We start from the raw sequence: 15431 nt of genomic DNA on the forward strand, positions 1-15431 counted from the left end.
CTAAGCAATAAAAAATAAAAAAATAAAAAGGTAAAATAATATTAATTAGCCACAAGGGCCCATCATAGGCTTTATCACAAGCAAAACAGTTTTCAATTTCTCCTCATTGTTTGAAATTAATTTATATGTAGCTGAATAATATGTTATTCGGTCTACTTGATAACGTTTATCTAATCAATACTTACATCGAACTTTCTGCGTTCCATTGCTATGAATCGCGTGAGTCACTTGAAACAAATATATGAGCGTTTGAGTCCACATTCGCAGTTCAAATTGTATGATTGTCTTACCATCATAAAAAACATTGATTTCTGTGCGTTTCTAAAATAAGTGAACGTATCTCTAAACAAAAATGTCGAACAGTGAGTACCTATAATAATATATCGTCTTTAAAATTGTTACGCAATAATATAGTTAATGCTAGCTCTTTGTCTACCTGTCGTACGTACAAACAGAACCTTTGTTTTCGGATTCTCTGTACATTTGTTTTCTGTTAAAAATATCTTACGTCTAAAATTACTAGAATATTGTTTTTCAATCCGTTCGATCGCACATTTATCTTGAAATAACATCTAATAAGATACATCAAAAATACTTAAAATTCTTTAGTTCTGCTAATTTGAAGGCAATCATTATTATTCTAATGCAAATTGGACTACACCTGAAGACGGAAAACAGTACTCACGTTGTGATGTATAGACATTGCAAAATCCATATAGACTCGATATTATTGATATATTCTCGAAATAGGAAAATCGATATTTTGGTCTTATTTTCGATTGCAGGTTCCTATGTAGTCCTAAATTATATTTCAAATTCGATTAACTAACAAAATATATTTTAATGATTTCAGTTCCACCGAATGGTCCCCCGCCTCCGCCGCCCTATGGTTATCCACCCCATCCTGGAGGATTCGCGTATATACCCATGCCGGCCCCAGTGATGATGCCGATGTACCCGCCGCCTGCACCTGATCCAACACCGAACCCCACTTACGTCACTAATTATTATTATCCCCATGCGCCTCCACCGCCACCTGCTACGACTACGCCGGACCCAGTCAGAGTTGTCGAAGGTAACCTATTACGATACACGAATTAAAAGTCTGTGTACTAAATCTCGATGAAGTTACCTAATCCAACAAGTCTCTAAGGTAGCATATTCACAGCTTAAATTCTTCAAGATGAACGTTCGGAATGCAATTCTTTTAATACGTATAGATTATGAAGAATAGGTTTACTGGTGGTAGGATCTATTCTCTCACAAGGGGACTCACACCACCACCCTGCCTATTTCTGCCCTGAATCACTAATGAAGTAGTAATACGTTTCGGTTTGAAGGGTGGGGCAGCCGTTGTAACTATACTGAGATCTTAGAACTAATATCACAAGGTGGGTGGCGGCATTTACGTTGTAGATGCCTATGGGCTCCAATAACCACTTAACACCAGGTGGGCTGTAAGCTCTTCCACACATCTAAGCAATAAATAAATAAATAAATAAATATATTCTAAGACATGATTCTTAAAATTAATTATCTAATAAATAAAGCATATAGGTAGTGGTTAAGTTATAACTTCAAAAAAGAAAGAAAAGATAGACACTAATTCACATGAAAGGGGAATCTGTACTGATAAAAGTGATAAAAATTTCAAGAAATATGACTCACATGCCAACTACTAAAGCTGTTGTAATTTAAAATTCGAGAGCAAATTTTATTATGAAATTTTCATACAATAATAATATTACAGATTCAAACCCAATTGAATGGGTTCAGTCATCGCCCAACACTGCTTCAACACTCACACATAGAGCATTCGTGGCTGGTAGAGAAGGCTGGGATGGCAGCCCTCTCTGGGTGATCAGATCGCATCATAGCGGAGAACTGATCCCCGGGAAACTAGCCATCAAACACCGATCGGCTTATATACCTCACGCGGGAAAAGAAATCCCTGTCCATAACTTTGAGGTAAACATAAGTAAATATAAAAAATATAAAGCTCTTTATAGAAAAGTTTTTTTCCAAAATTACAAATCTCACTTAACTGTTTATCCGCACGGGTAGATACCATTACCCTGGGGATATTTCTACCGTGAAGCAGTAATGCTTTTCCTTTTTGAAGGGTGGGGCAGCCGTTGTAACTATATGAGACCTTAGAACTCATATCTCAAGGTGGGTGGCGGCATTTACGTTGTAGATGTCTATGGGTTCCGGTAACTACTTAACATCAGGTGTGAGCTCGTCCACCTAACTATGCAATATAAAAAAAAACTTGTAAAACAACAAAAATGGTGATAGGATTATATATTATAATATGTACTTTACATAGGATATTACACGTTTTTAGGGATCCATCAGATCCAATAACCCTTGCATTAGACACCTTTAGATCTGACGACCTAGACGATCTGACGTCAACTAGGAGTAGGGACCCCGATAACCGTACTCATCGATCTCGGCAAAGAGTTCGACGTGCAACCAACATAAACATCAGCTCGCTGAGTTTCTAGCCGGATCTTCTCAGCGGGTCGCGATTCCGATCCAATAGGAGATCATTCGCGAAGCAGGTAGCTACTCTTGAGTTGTTAGGTCTCCTTTGGAGGCGCTCGGGTAGCTGTTAGCAAACCACACTCCTCCTGGCTGAGCCTCTGCACGCCCACCTGCCCTGGTAAAACTCTCCCTGGAAAGGCCTCCAGGCCACCAGTAATCTCTCAAACACAAAAAATAGGATGTTATACCTACATATAATATAGTATAATAGACCGTCGTTTAGTTATTATACTAATATAATTTTTTTTTGGTAAATATTTTGTTTTGCGTTCTCTCATAATTTCTATGTTCTCTTTAATCGTTCATTTTGGTTAATTATTATACGGTTATCGAAACATAAAACTCAAAGAAGCTCTAGCCACGTTAAGACTACCGATAGAAATCTGAATTTCATAGAAATATGCTCGCAGAGGCCTCGCAGCGGAAGTAATAATTAATTAATACGCTTTGGGTACGCAGATAACGGTAACGCAGATTTTAAATTAATTAATATTATTATAGATAATTATAGATAACTAGCTGACCCGGCAGACTTCGTAGTGCCTCAATCGATTTATAAATAAAAGACCTAAACTTTTGTATAAAATAAACTCAAAACAAACAAAAGGAATCCGTCCGACGGGGAACGCATCAAAGGAAAAACAAAATTGTTATTTTTATTTAATTCCCAACATTTACATATTTATCTACCTTTTAAACCTTCTCTGGACTTCCACAAATAATTCAAGACCAAAATTAGCCAAATCGGTCCGGCCGTTCTCGAGTTTTAGCGAGACTAACGAACAGCAATTCATTTTTATATATTATATAGATAGATTTATATTTTGTAGTTTTATATTTTACAATACAATGTTACTTTTTTATAGCGGAGGCCACTCGCGAATGACACGTGAATGTATATCAATTTATTATTCCATTACATACATAATTGGTTAAATTTTATAGGTTCTCTGTGCTCCTGGAAACGTCCTACGTTGGGTACCAGCATCCAACGGTCAAGTTCCTGTAGGTGCGATTCCAGCTGGCAACTCTCATAGCGGAGAACCCTTGTATATTGCCAGGGTCAACCACCTGAAATCTGTTACACCTGGGAAGGTTTGTTACCATTGCTATATATATCACAGTGACATAAATATATAAATGTCTATCTGATTTAGGTACATTTAATTAAAGTTGTCAATGAAAAGAGCAAAATAATATAATTTGGATTTTTAAGATTCTCAAGACAGGCAAACCAGCAGCTTGTAATAATTTTGTATTTACATACATATATAAATACACCGGTACATATTACATAAAGGAATATTTAATACAAAATAATATGGGTACGTTTTGAAGGGTACTCAGTATTCAGACTTAAATCAAGCTATAGGGCGATGATTAAAATATATAGACTCATAGACACAGATGTAAATACAATTAATTTATATGGAATATAATTTCCAAAATATTTATTAATTAATCAGTCTAGAATTTTCATAAAAATAACGAAATATTTCATTTTAAATAACAGATTTTTATGTCTTTATTTTAAGGTTCATCCCAGTCACGGATGTTGCTATATCTCCTTTGGAGGCGAAGAAATCCCCATGAAGAATTACGAAGTGCTCTGTAAAATTGTGTGAAACATAAGTATTATCTGACTTATCCAAAGAATATTTGCGATATTCATAAAATTGCCGATCTTAACAAAAATTAATAACAATTTTTTGCATTATCAAAATAAACAAAGTTGAAATTCGGAAATACGTGTAGTTTTATTCAGATATAACAAAATCTGACAAAATATAACAAAATTTTTAGTGGTGGTGGGACCTCTTGTGAGTCCGCGCGGGTGGGTACCACCACCCTGCCTATTTCTGCCGTGAAGCAGTGATGCGTTTCGGTTTGAAGGGTGGGGCAGCTGTTGTAACTATACATGAGACCTTGGAACTTGTATTTCAGGGTGGGTAGCGCATTTACGTTGTGGATGTCTATGGGCTCCAGTAACCACTTAACACCAGGTGGGCTGTGAGCTCGTCCACCCATCAAAGCAATAAAAAAAATCCGGTTTAAATCAGCATGAATGAATGATTCTTAAATTGTATACTTTTTACGTTCTACTTGCAAGGCAAGATGATGTGAATTAAGAAAATAAAGATTTTATTATTTCATTTGTATTTATGAACGACAAAAAACTCTTACTTCCTACCTGTTTCAAATACATTTTCTGGAACTATGTTACATGGCTTAATACATAGCGATTAATTAGAAGTATTTCAGCATATTTTCTTTACAAAAAAAACCGACATATCGGCCCCATTGGTGCACTTTCTGCTTCTTGTTTTGTTGTTCTTCTGCGGCCAATAAAGTCATCATCATCAGCCTATATCTCTCCACTGCTGGATGTAGTGGCCATGTCTTATGACCTTTCCCATAGTCCGCCACAATGATCGATCCTCCGCCTTCCGCATTCAATCTTTCGCAGCATATCACTGCAAGTCATCGGTCCACCGGGCAGGGGGACGCCCAACGCTGCGCTTACCGGTACGTGGTCTCCAGTCCAGAACGCGTCTGCTCATGGGCCATCGGTTCTGCATCACGTATGTCTGGCCTACTGCCATTCAGCTTGCTAATATTTAGGGCTATGTCGGTTACTTTGGTTCTTTGACGGATTTCCTCATTTCTGACTCGATCCATCAAAGAAGCTCCGAGCACCTTTCCATAGCACGCTGAGCGACTTTGAACTTACGGACCAGACCTACGGTGAATGTCCATGTTTCAGCGCCACATGTCATGATCGGCAGTACGCAAGCGTTGAAGGCTTTTGTCTTTAAGCATTGCGAAATTGCTGAATTCGAGATATGACGGAGTTTTCCATATGCAGCCCAACCCAACTGTATACGCGCGCCTATCAGCTTCCTCCTCGAAGTTGGCCCTGCCTAGCTGAACAATTTGACCTAGATAGGGATATTCAGACACAACTTCGAGTACCGCGGATTCGACTACTATTGGTCCAGAAATGATTGGTCGTTGAACATGACCTGAGTTTTGTCCAGATTAATTCCCAGCCAACTCGTCGCGACGCCGCATTGAGCTCACCTAGCATACAGCTGAGATCCTCCAGTTACTCTGCCATTATAACGACATCGTCCGCAAATCGGAAGTGTGAGAGATACTAGCCATTGACATTGATGCCCAGCTTGCTCCAGTCCAGTCTTGAAGGAATCCTCGAGAGCAGCAGTGAACAGTTTCGGCCACTTTCAGCGATATAACATCAACCTTTCGCACCCCTCTGTGAAGCTCAATCAGGTTTGTCAGCTGGTTTTGGATCTGGACTGTGATTTTGGCGGCTTTATATAAACTCTTCAACACCTCAAAGTACCAATTATCGACTAGGCATCGCTGTAAGTATTCCAGAAGAGCCCAAGCTTCGACGGAGTCGAAGGCTTTTTCGCAGTCCACAAACGCGAGACACAGAGAACGTTTGTATTCTTCAGTCTTCTAAATAACCTGTCTCAGCGTATGGATGTTGTCTGCCATATTGTAGCCTTTGCGAAACCCAGCCTGCTTCGGAGGTTGGAACTCGTCAAGTCTAGAGGCCAAGCGATTGTAAGGACTCTCGAGAACAGCTTATAAATATGGGTAAGAAGTTAAATAAGCCTGTAGTTCTTGAGCAGAGCACGGTCTTTCTTCTTAAAGGGAACAGTAGGTACCCTTGCTCCAAGCTTCCGGTGTAGTCGTTTTTTGGATGACGGTGTTGAACGTTGGCATTATTGGTTGAGAACTGGTGTACCACTTGCCCTCAACAAGTCTGTACTGATTCCATCATCCCCTGTAGATCTGTTATTTCTAAGCTGTTTCCCAGCAACCACTATCTCCTGATAAAGTGATCGCCAATAAAGTACAAAGACGAAATGCAAATTTTAATGGGTGTATCTAATCTAGTCTGGTTAGTCCAAGAAGGGCTCTTAGATTACGAAAACATTTCTGCTGGAATTCAACGAACCTTCAAACATCACCTTGAGATATGAGTAGGTACTAAAGTCTCAGTATAGTTACAACGGCTGCCCAACCGTTCAAGCCGAAACGTATTACTGCTTCACGGCAGAAATAGTCAGGGTGGTGGTACTCACCCGTGCGGACTCACAAGTGGTCCTACCACCAGTGTTAACAGGCACATTGGAAATTTAATTATTAATATGTATACGCGATAGGTAGACGCAGAATTTCTAATCCATAAACGTAAAGCGTATTGTGACGTAAATATGCGATTTGATTACGCTTTTTAATTGGCCACTCTAACGTTCCGCTTATAAAACGTGAATTGGAGCTTATACGCACCACACAGAGACTCAGGATTTGTCTTGGTGTGCTGTGGCGCCATCAGCGGCAATCTATTTTTATATAGTGTTTTTTAAAAATTGTATTTTTATTATCTTTTTTTTTAATATTGTGTAATTAATAAGATTTTAAATAAATATATATAAATAATAATAAAAATGTGGGCTTATCCCACATTCCATGCACACACATTTACTCTTTACAATATAATATTTATATAATATATTTATTTAATATAATTATTAATACACACAGAGTATACATTCACACATATAACATATCTATTAATATATTATTACTACATTACATTTAAAACAGACATACACACACGACAATTTATCGTACCGCGTCAATCAGCTGGTCGCCTGTTCGTTCGCGCTGTGGACACGCGCGCTTGAACGGAATGTCGCGGGTAGCTGGAAAATATACTCTTGCGCAGCTGATCGCGGCTAGCCACGCCCCCAGTCGAAACTTACCTCGGACTGAACGCACGTCGCTATCGCTTATTGAATACTGTTTATTGTTTTCGAAGCTTTTGCCTCAACTTTGATAACACGCTTTCTTTGTGTTTATCGTAGTAGTATTGTCGTAAAGTGTAAAGTGTCTTCTGTGTACTGTTTATAAACTGAATATCTATCTGTGCTCGTAACCTTCAATTCTTCATAATTTTAATAATATAGACTGTGTTGTATTTTCGTGTGGACTAAGTATAATTGAATAAACATTTAATTGGTGTGCAAGGAGTCGTATTTAATTTATTAGCCGAACACCGTCGACGCCTACTCAGGTACTTACTTACCTTTAACACATTACGCTACGCGTCCGGACGACGCATACATACTCTGACCACATTTATACGGGAGACAACTCATTCACGTCTATACTGGTGACCCCTGAAGAACACCATAATGAGCAGCAGTGATTCTGTCGAGACCGCTGGTTCTCATGGAGGTAGCAGTGTAAAACCCCGACGAATGAAAAAAATGTGCGTTTCCACTGTACACGACAACGACATTTTGTCGTCCGACATTCGGAAGTTCACTTTGAAGGTGCCTCCGTTTTCTCCAGAGGACCCAGAAATTTGGTTCGCACTTCTTGAAGGCCAGTTCGAAAACTATGGTATTACAGAGGACCACATAAAGTTCAACAATGTTATCACTAACTTAGATATTCCTCACGCAAAGGCGGTAAAGGATATCATCGTGCATCCTCCGACTAGCAATCGCTACGAGAAAATTAAGAGCGAGCTCATCAGACGTCTCTCCGCTTCCCATGAAAAGAAGGTCAAGCAATTGCTAACTCATGAGGAGTTGGGTGACCGAAAACCGTCGCAGTTTCTGAGACATCTTATGGACCTGGCCGGACCGTCCGTTCCACGTGAGTTCATCCGAACTATCTGGAGTAACCACCTGCCGAACAGTATCCAGACGGTACTAGCATCGCAGCCTACTCATTCGCTTGAACAGCTGTCGGACCTCGCTGACCGAATACAGGAAATTACTACTCCATGCAACGTCGCAGCCACTTCAACATGCGGGACGAGTAGTATCAACCAGTCCAGTGAGATTGCAGAGCTGAGGAAAATGGTGGAACGCCTCGCGTTAAGACTTGAAGACCAGACTCGCGCCACAAACTGCTCCCAAAACCGTTCGAACCGAACTCGACCTCGGTGGCGTTCGACATCCCGCAGCAGAACACGATCTGCTTCCAGCTATCGACGGTACCCCGTTTGTTGGTACCACGTGAAGTTCGGGGCTAAGGCAAGCAAATGCCAGAAGCCGTGCGACTACAACGAGTCGGGAAATGCCACAGGCAGTCGATAATGGCGACAGACGACTGCCTCAACTCTCCAGGTCGCCTCTTCGTAACTGACCGCACCACGAAAACCCAGTTTTTGGTCGACACCGGTAGCGACCTCTGCGTTTTCCCACGGACCCAGCTACGAGAGCGTCGTGCACCTACCAGTTACAAACTGACAGCAGCCAATGGATCAACCATTGACACGTATGGGTACTCGCAGCTCAACCTGGACCTTGGACTCCGACGCAACTACCCATGGAGATTTATAGTGGCTGATGTGACGAAGCCCATTATAGGTGTAGATTTTTTGTGTCACTATAACTTGATTGTAGATTGTAAGAATCGAAAATTAATTGACGACACCACTACCCTGTCTGCTCCAGCTTCACTGGCCTGTAATACTAACAATATTCTTTCTGTGAAGGTTCCGACTGGCGATTCCCACTACCATGCTTTGTATTCGCGCGATTTTCCTGAAATTACGCGACCAGCTGGTACACAACGTACGGTAAGCCACAATACACAACACCACATTAGGACTACACCAGGGCCTCCAGTCGCTTGTGCACCTAGGCGTTTAGCGCCCGAGAAACTGAAGGTGGCAAAAGCGGAATTTGAGTCCATGCTAGCTGATGGTACAGCTAGACCGTCCGATAGCCCATGGTCATCACCATTACACCTGGCACCGAAAAAAGACAACGGTTGGCGCCCTTGTGGTGACTATAGGCAACTCAACGCCCGGACTATCCCAGATAGGTATCCAGTACGTCATATACACGACTTTGCGCACAATATCACTGGTTGTAGTACGTTTAGCACCATAGACCTTGTTAAAGCCTACAACCAAATACCAGTCTGTGCCGAAGATATACCAAAAACCGCGATCACCACCCCCTTTGGAATGTATGAATTTCCTTTCATGACATTTGGGCTACGAAATGCTAGCCAAACATTTCAAAGATTTGTAGATGAAATGATGCGCGGGCTAGATTTCGTTTACTGTTATTTGGATGATTTTCTCATATTTAGCAGGGACAGCATTCAGCATGAGCAGCATCTGCGCCAAGTATTTACCAGACTTAGGAACTACGAGATGGTAATCAACTTGTCCAAGTGTGTTTTTGGGGCTCCCGAGGTAACTTTTCTAGGTTACCGTATCTCGGAGAGCGGAACCAAACCACTGGACGAGAAAGTACAAGCCATCAAAAACTTTCCCCCACCCAAAGACGTTAGGACGCTTAGACGGTTTTTAGGTATGGCCAATTTTTATAGGCGGTTTCTGCCTAATGCTGCCCGAATACAAGCTCCTCTTAACGCCCTACTTATGGGTTCAGTCAAAGGCTCCACTCCCATTAGCCTTAATGACGTTGCTCTGAAAGCTTTCGCAGAGACCAAGGAAAGCCTCTCCAACGCGGCACTCTTGGCACATCCAGATTGTCAGGCTAAGCTGTCTTTGGTTACAGACGCATCTGATTTGGCTATAGGGGCTGTTTTGCAACAGCTGAAAAATGACACGTGGGAGCCTCTAGGCTTTTTCTCCCGTAAGCTGAGTCCGTCACAGAATAAGTACTCCCCGTATGATCGCGAACTTCTTGCAATCTACGAGGCGATCAAGTACTTCCGTCATATGCTTGAAGCGAGACACTTCACGATTTACACCGATCATAAGCCAATCAGTTTTGCCTTCCACGAAAGGAAGCAAAATTGTTCGCCCAGGCAATTTCGTCACTTGGACTTCATATCCCAGTTCACGACCGATATAAGGCACATCTCCGGCAAAAATAACGTTTTGGCCGACACCTTATCTCGCGTCGATGAACTGGAGGCTCCAATTTGTCTCGCCGACCTCGCCAACGCCCAAAACTGTGATCCCGAACTGGCTCAATATTTAACGGACAGCTTATCTCTCCGTCTCAAAAAGATGGACTATCCTGGATGCCGTTATCCTTTGTACTGTGATATCAGTACACCGACACCCAGGCCATTCATCACAAAGGATTACCGCAAACAGGTGTTCCAAAGTCTCCACTCGCTAAGTCACCCCGGCGCTTCCGCGACTGCCAAGTTGGTAGCCGATCGATTTGTTTGGCCTGGGGTCCGAAAGGACTGTCGAAACTGGGCTAGGTCATGTTTATCATGCCAACGCGCGAAGGTTAGTCGACACGTGTCTGCACCATTGGGCACTTTCGACGCACCAACTGCACGTTTCAGGTATGTCCACATAGACTTGATAGGCCCACTCCCGGTATCACAGGGATACAGGTATTGTCTCACGGCTATAGACCGGTTCACTCGATGGCCGGAAGTCATGCCCATACCCGATATTACCGCAGAAACGGTGGCTAAGGCACTGATTTCAGGCTGGATATCCCGATTCGGTTGCCCGACAGATATTGTTACAGACCGCGGCCGTCAATTCGAGTCCGCGCTGTTTCAGTATCTGGCAAAAACCACTGGATTCCAGCATAAACGAACAACTGCCTACCATCCCGCGTGTAACGGTCTTGTGGAACGCTTCCACAGGCAGCTAAAAGCTTCCATCGTATGCCACGCTAACGACAATTGGTCAGAAGTCCTACCTTTTGTACTACTTGGTATCCGTAGCGCATTCAAGGAGGACTTACAGACTTCGTCCGCTGAGTTGCTTTACGGCGAGCCGTTAAGACTTCCCGGCGAATTTTTCGAGCCGAGCAGAGCCTGTACTTCTGATCTATCAGATTTTACGGCTCGTCTACGCTCATTCGCCGAGAAATTAAAACCGGTTCCCGCTTCTCGCCATAACAAACAAAATATTTTTATTTTCAAAGAGCTCAAGAACGCGGAGTACGTCTTCCTACGTGAAGATGCTTCGCGTCCTCCTCTTAAGCCAGCCTATACTGGCCCTCATAAAGTACTAGAACGACGTGACAAGACGTTCAAACTTCTAATTAAAGGTAACTCTGTCACTGTCTCCATAGACCGCTTAAAACCTGCATATTATCTTACCGATCATGAAAACCTGCTAGATAATACACTTTCACCTGTCATACCTGCACCCGATGTTTCGGTAGCTTTTTTTTTTTTTTTTTATTGCCCTTGTAGGCAGACGAGCATACGGCCCACCTGATGGTGAGTGGTTACCGTCGCCCATGGACTTCAGCAATGCCAGGGGCAGAGCCAAGCCGCTGCCTACCGTTTAATACTCTCCACAAGCCTCGTTTGAAGAAGGACATGTCATAGCGCTCGGGAAACACCGTGGAGGGGAGCTCATTCCATAGCCGGATGGTACGTGGCAAAAAAGACCTCTGGAAACGCACTGTGGATGACCGCAGCGGCTCCAGGTAGTATGGATGAACTCTACTCCGGTGGCGGGCGGTGCGATGGTAAAAACGAGATGCCGGTATCATCTCGAACAATTCCTCAGAGCACTCCCCATGGAACATACGGTACAAAATGCAGAGGGAACCGAAGTCCCTCCGCAGACCCAGAGGCTCCAAACGATCCGTGAGAATGGGATTATCGACAATCCGAACGGCCCTCCTCTGTATGGAGTCAAATGGAAGAAGCTGGTATTTGGGAGCCCCGGCCCAGAGATGGGAGCAGTACTCCACGCGAGGCCGGACTTGTGCTTTATAAAGCAAAAGCCTTTGTCCAGGCGTGAAGTACCGCTTCGCTCTGTTGAGGACTCCCAGCATTTTGGACGCCAACTTGGCTTTGCCTTCCAGATGACTCCGAAACTGGACATCGCTCGAAATCTCGACCCCAAGTATCCCAATACTCTCGGAAGGTTGCAGGGATACTCCTTGGAATTGCGGTGCCATGACAAAGGGGTCCTTCTTCGCAGTGAACGCGCAAACTTGTGTCTTTATCGGGTTGAATTGAACCAAGTTCAATTCACCCCATTCGGAGACTCGCCCCAGAGAGTTCTCCACTTCAGACACAAGTTTTGATCGTCTCTCCTGCACCACGCTCCGAGAGAGACTCTGATGGCCGATATATCGCGCATCCCCCGTGCTGTCATCCGCATAGCAATGCATGCCATCAATAGACAGCATGTCATTGATATACAGGATGAAAAGCGTGGGGGAGAGCACCGAACCTTGTGGAACGCCAGCGTTAATGGTCATGGTATCAGAGCAATCGCCGTCTACAACGACCGTGATGCTCCGCCCATCCAAAAAGCTAGCGATCCACTTGCAGAGACCCTCGGGGACTCCGTAAGATGGTAGCTTCGACAGAAGTGCCCTATGCCAGACCCTGTCGAAGGCCTTCGCGATATCAAGGCTCACAGCAAGAGCCTCGCCCTTGCTCTCCAAGGCTTCAGCCCACCTGTGAGTAAGGTATACGAGAAGATCGCCGGCTGAGCGACCGTGACGGAAACCGTACTGTCGGTCACTGATCAGCTGGCGATCTTCAAGATACTTCAGGAGTTGTATATTTATTATTCGCTCCATCACCTTGGAAAGCAAGGAAGTTATCGCGATAGGCCTATAGCTCGATGGGTCCGACCGGTCACCCTTCTTGGGGATAGGGTGGACGTGGGCGGTCTTCCATGAAGACGGAACCCTGTTAGCGCAATAAGAGAGGCGATACAGACGCGTTAGCGCAGGCGTCAGCTCAGGGGCGCACGTTTTCAGAACCACTGCGGGGATGCCGTCTGGCCCACTCGACTTATGGACGTCCAGGAGTCGGAGTTCCCGCCTGACTGCACACTGTGTAAAGCAGATCTCCGGCAGGGAACTATCACACCGGGGGATGTTCGGTGGTGTGGCACCCCCGTCGTCCACGGTCGAGTTCGAGGCGAAGAGTTTGACCAGAAGGTCAGCCTTCTCTTTCGCACTATGGGCCAGACTGTCATCGGACTTTCGCAGTGGTGGGAGACTAGACCTGCAAAAGTTTCCTTCTGCGGCTTTGGCGAGCGACCAAAAAGCACGGCTCCCAGAGGGATAGCTCTTTAGTCGCTCGCCAACTCTAGCAACGTGCTCCGACTTCGCCTTGGCAATAACCTTCTTGTAGGACCTGGAAGCGGCGTTATATTTCCGCCTTTCCTCTGAGATGTTAGGGTCCTGACGTCTCCTGGCATTATCCCATGCCACGTATGCGGACCGCTTGAGGTGTGCAGCATCCCTGCTGGCATTATTATACCAGGGTCTGCTGCGACCCCCAACGGGCACTTCAGAGGAGGGAACAAACAATTCCATCCCCTGGAGCACCACGTCTTTAAGACGGTCCGCACAGACGTCAGGATCAGCAGAGGAAAAGCAGAACCGCCCCCATGGGTAGGATGCGTAAAATTCACGCAATCCATCCCAATCTGCTGACAAATACTGCCAAACTCTTCGATACCTGGTCGTCGTTCGACGACTAGGACGAGAGAGTGGTGTGGCAGCACGGATAAGGCAGTGATCAGACGATCCAAGCGGAGCGTCGACCACTACACTGTATCCGGCTGGATCGGTGGTCAGCAGAAGGTCCAACAGAGAAGGCTCGTGCCCCTCAATATCTGGGACACGGGTGGGCTGTGTCACCAGCTGGGAGAGGCCGTAGGCCAGGGCGAAATCGTAGGCAGCCCGACCCGGGAGGTCAGTGGTTCTGGACCCCAACCACTCTTGGTGGTGAGCGTTAAAATCTCCAAGAACCACCACCTCCGCAGATGGGTACTGCTCAAGCACGCGGCTAGTCCCCTCTTGCACATGCTCTATCAGAGCTGAACCTGCATCACTGCTCTGGGACCTGTACAGGCACGCGTAGACTCGGGTACAACCCCCATGGTCTACGCGCAGCCACAAGAGGGACAGGTCCCGTTGTTCGAGGCCTCGTAGACGGCGACAACAGACATCAGCCCGGACGAATACACACACCCCGGCTTTACGCAGGAAGTTGTGCTCCAATACGTAGCCGGGGTATTCAAGGTACGAAGTATCATCCGGAGCAGATATCTGCGTCTCCGTCAGAAAAAGGAGGGCAGGCTGCGCCGTCTCAAGATGGTGGTGTACGGCGTCGAGGTTGCTGTGTAGGCCCCTTACATTGCTGAAATCCACATTAAATGTGGAATGGGGCATCGCCGATAAAACCCTTTTCCTTTTTTGTACAGTCATGTTTGATTTTTTTTTTTTTTTGGAGAGTGGGAATGGGTGGGGTAGGAAGTTCGAAGCGAAATCATGACGATACCTGAATAAAGCGCGGAACACAGTACGTGCTCGACCACGGGTTGCGTGAGAGACTGACGCAGGGCATGGAAGGGCCCCCAGTCCACCCTGCGTGCGATCGCCGGGATCCACTCCGGTCTCCGACTCCGGCACGACGACCGCACGGCAGGATTTTACACCGGTTGGCGGGACAGCTTCCCGGGGCGGAGTTTAGTAGAGACACCCGGGTTCAGGTCCCCAACTGACCGGCGGGCGGCGGCGAACACCGTTTCACTGGGTCTCCCTATACCCCCGTCAAACAATCACGTCCCGCGAGCTCGCACGCACGTCTGCTCCGCATGTTCCAGGCATCATCAAGATTCACCCCGAACAAGGAAGAGGAAAGGGAAGGAATAAAACTGGCTCTCCAACCCACACGCCGGAACACAGCTAGGCTATTTGGCGGCGGACTCTAGTTGGAGGGTGGTCGCCAGCCAGTCGGACAAGTCCTACCACCGATTATGTGTTCGGCTCCCGTTTTGCACCACCCAGGGGTCACTTGTAGGGAATCGCGGGTTAAACCTACGGAAGCGGGAAGCAATCAACCCCCACACACAGAGTATACATTCACACATATAACATATCTATTAA

At 45.1% G+C, this 15431-nt stretch overlaps 2 protein-coding genes across 2 annotated transcripts; both read left to right on the forward strand.

Moving 5' to 3' along the window:
- The first annotated feature begins 227 nt into the window (after nucleotides 1–227).
- Nucleotides 228–4296, forward strand: FaMeT7 (putative proline-rich receptor-like protein kinase PERK11-like). The gene is made up of 5 exons (NM_001282219.1): nucleotides 228–362; nucleotides 854–1075; nucleotides 1751–1968; nucleotides 3496–3645; nucleotides 4086–4296. The coding sequence occupies exons 1-5, from the start codon at nucleotides 353–355 to the stop codon at nucleotides 4173–4175; spliced, it is 690 nt and encodes a 229-aa protein (NP_001269148.1). The 5' UTR covers nucleotides 228–352; the 3' UTR covers nucleotides 4176–4296.
- Nucleotides 4297–7781: 3485 nt separating this feature from the next.
- LOC119628662 (uncharacterized) lies at nucleotides 7782–8696 on the forward strand. The gene has a single exon (XM_038011833.1). It carries the CDS (start codon nucleotides 7782–7784, stop codon nucleotides 8694–8696), a length of 915 nt encoding a protein of 304 aa, XP_037867761.1.
- The last annotated feature ends 6735 nt before the right edge of the window (nucleotides 8697–15431 follow it).

Source organism: Bombyx mori, chromosome 6, assembly GCF_030269925.1.
Source record: "Bombyx mori chromosome 6, ASM3026992v2".
NCBI classification, from domain to species: Eukaryota; Metazoa; Arthropoda; class Insecta; order Lepidoptera; family Bombycidae; genus Bombyx; species Bombyx mori.

Bases quoted from the DNA above. Each gene is read 5' to 3' on its own strand.
- FaMeT7 (NM_001282219.1), top strand. The intron at 1,076-1,750 runs GTAACCTATTAC...ATAATATTACAG, and splicing joins CCCAGTCAGAGTTGTCGAAG to ATTCAAACCCAATTGAATGG. The intron at 3,646-4,085 runs GTTTGTTACCAT...CTTTATTTTAAG, and splicing joins AATCTGTTACACCTGGGAAG to GTTCATCCCAGTCACGGATG.
- LOC119628662 (XM_038011833.1), top strand. From the start codon at position 7,782: ATGAGCAGCAGTGATTCTGTCGAGACCGCTGGTTCTCATGGAGGTAGC.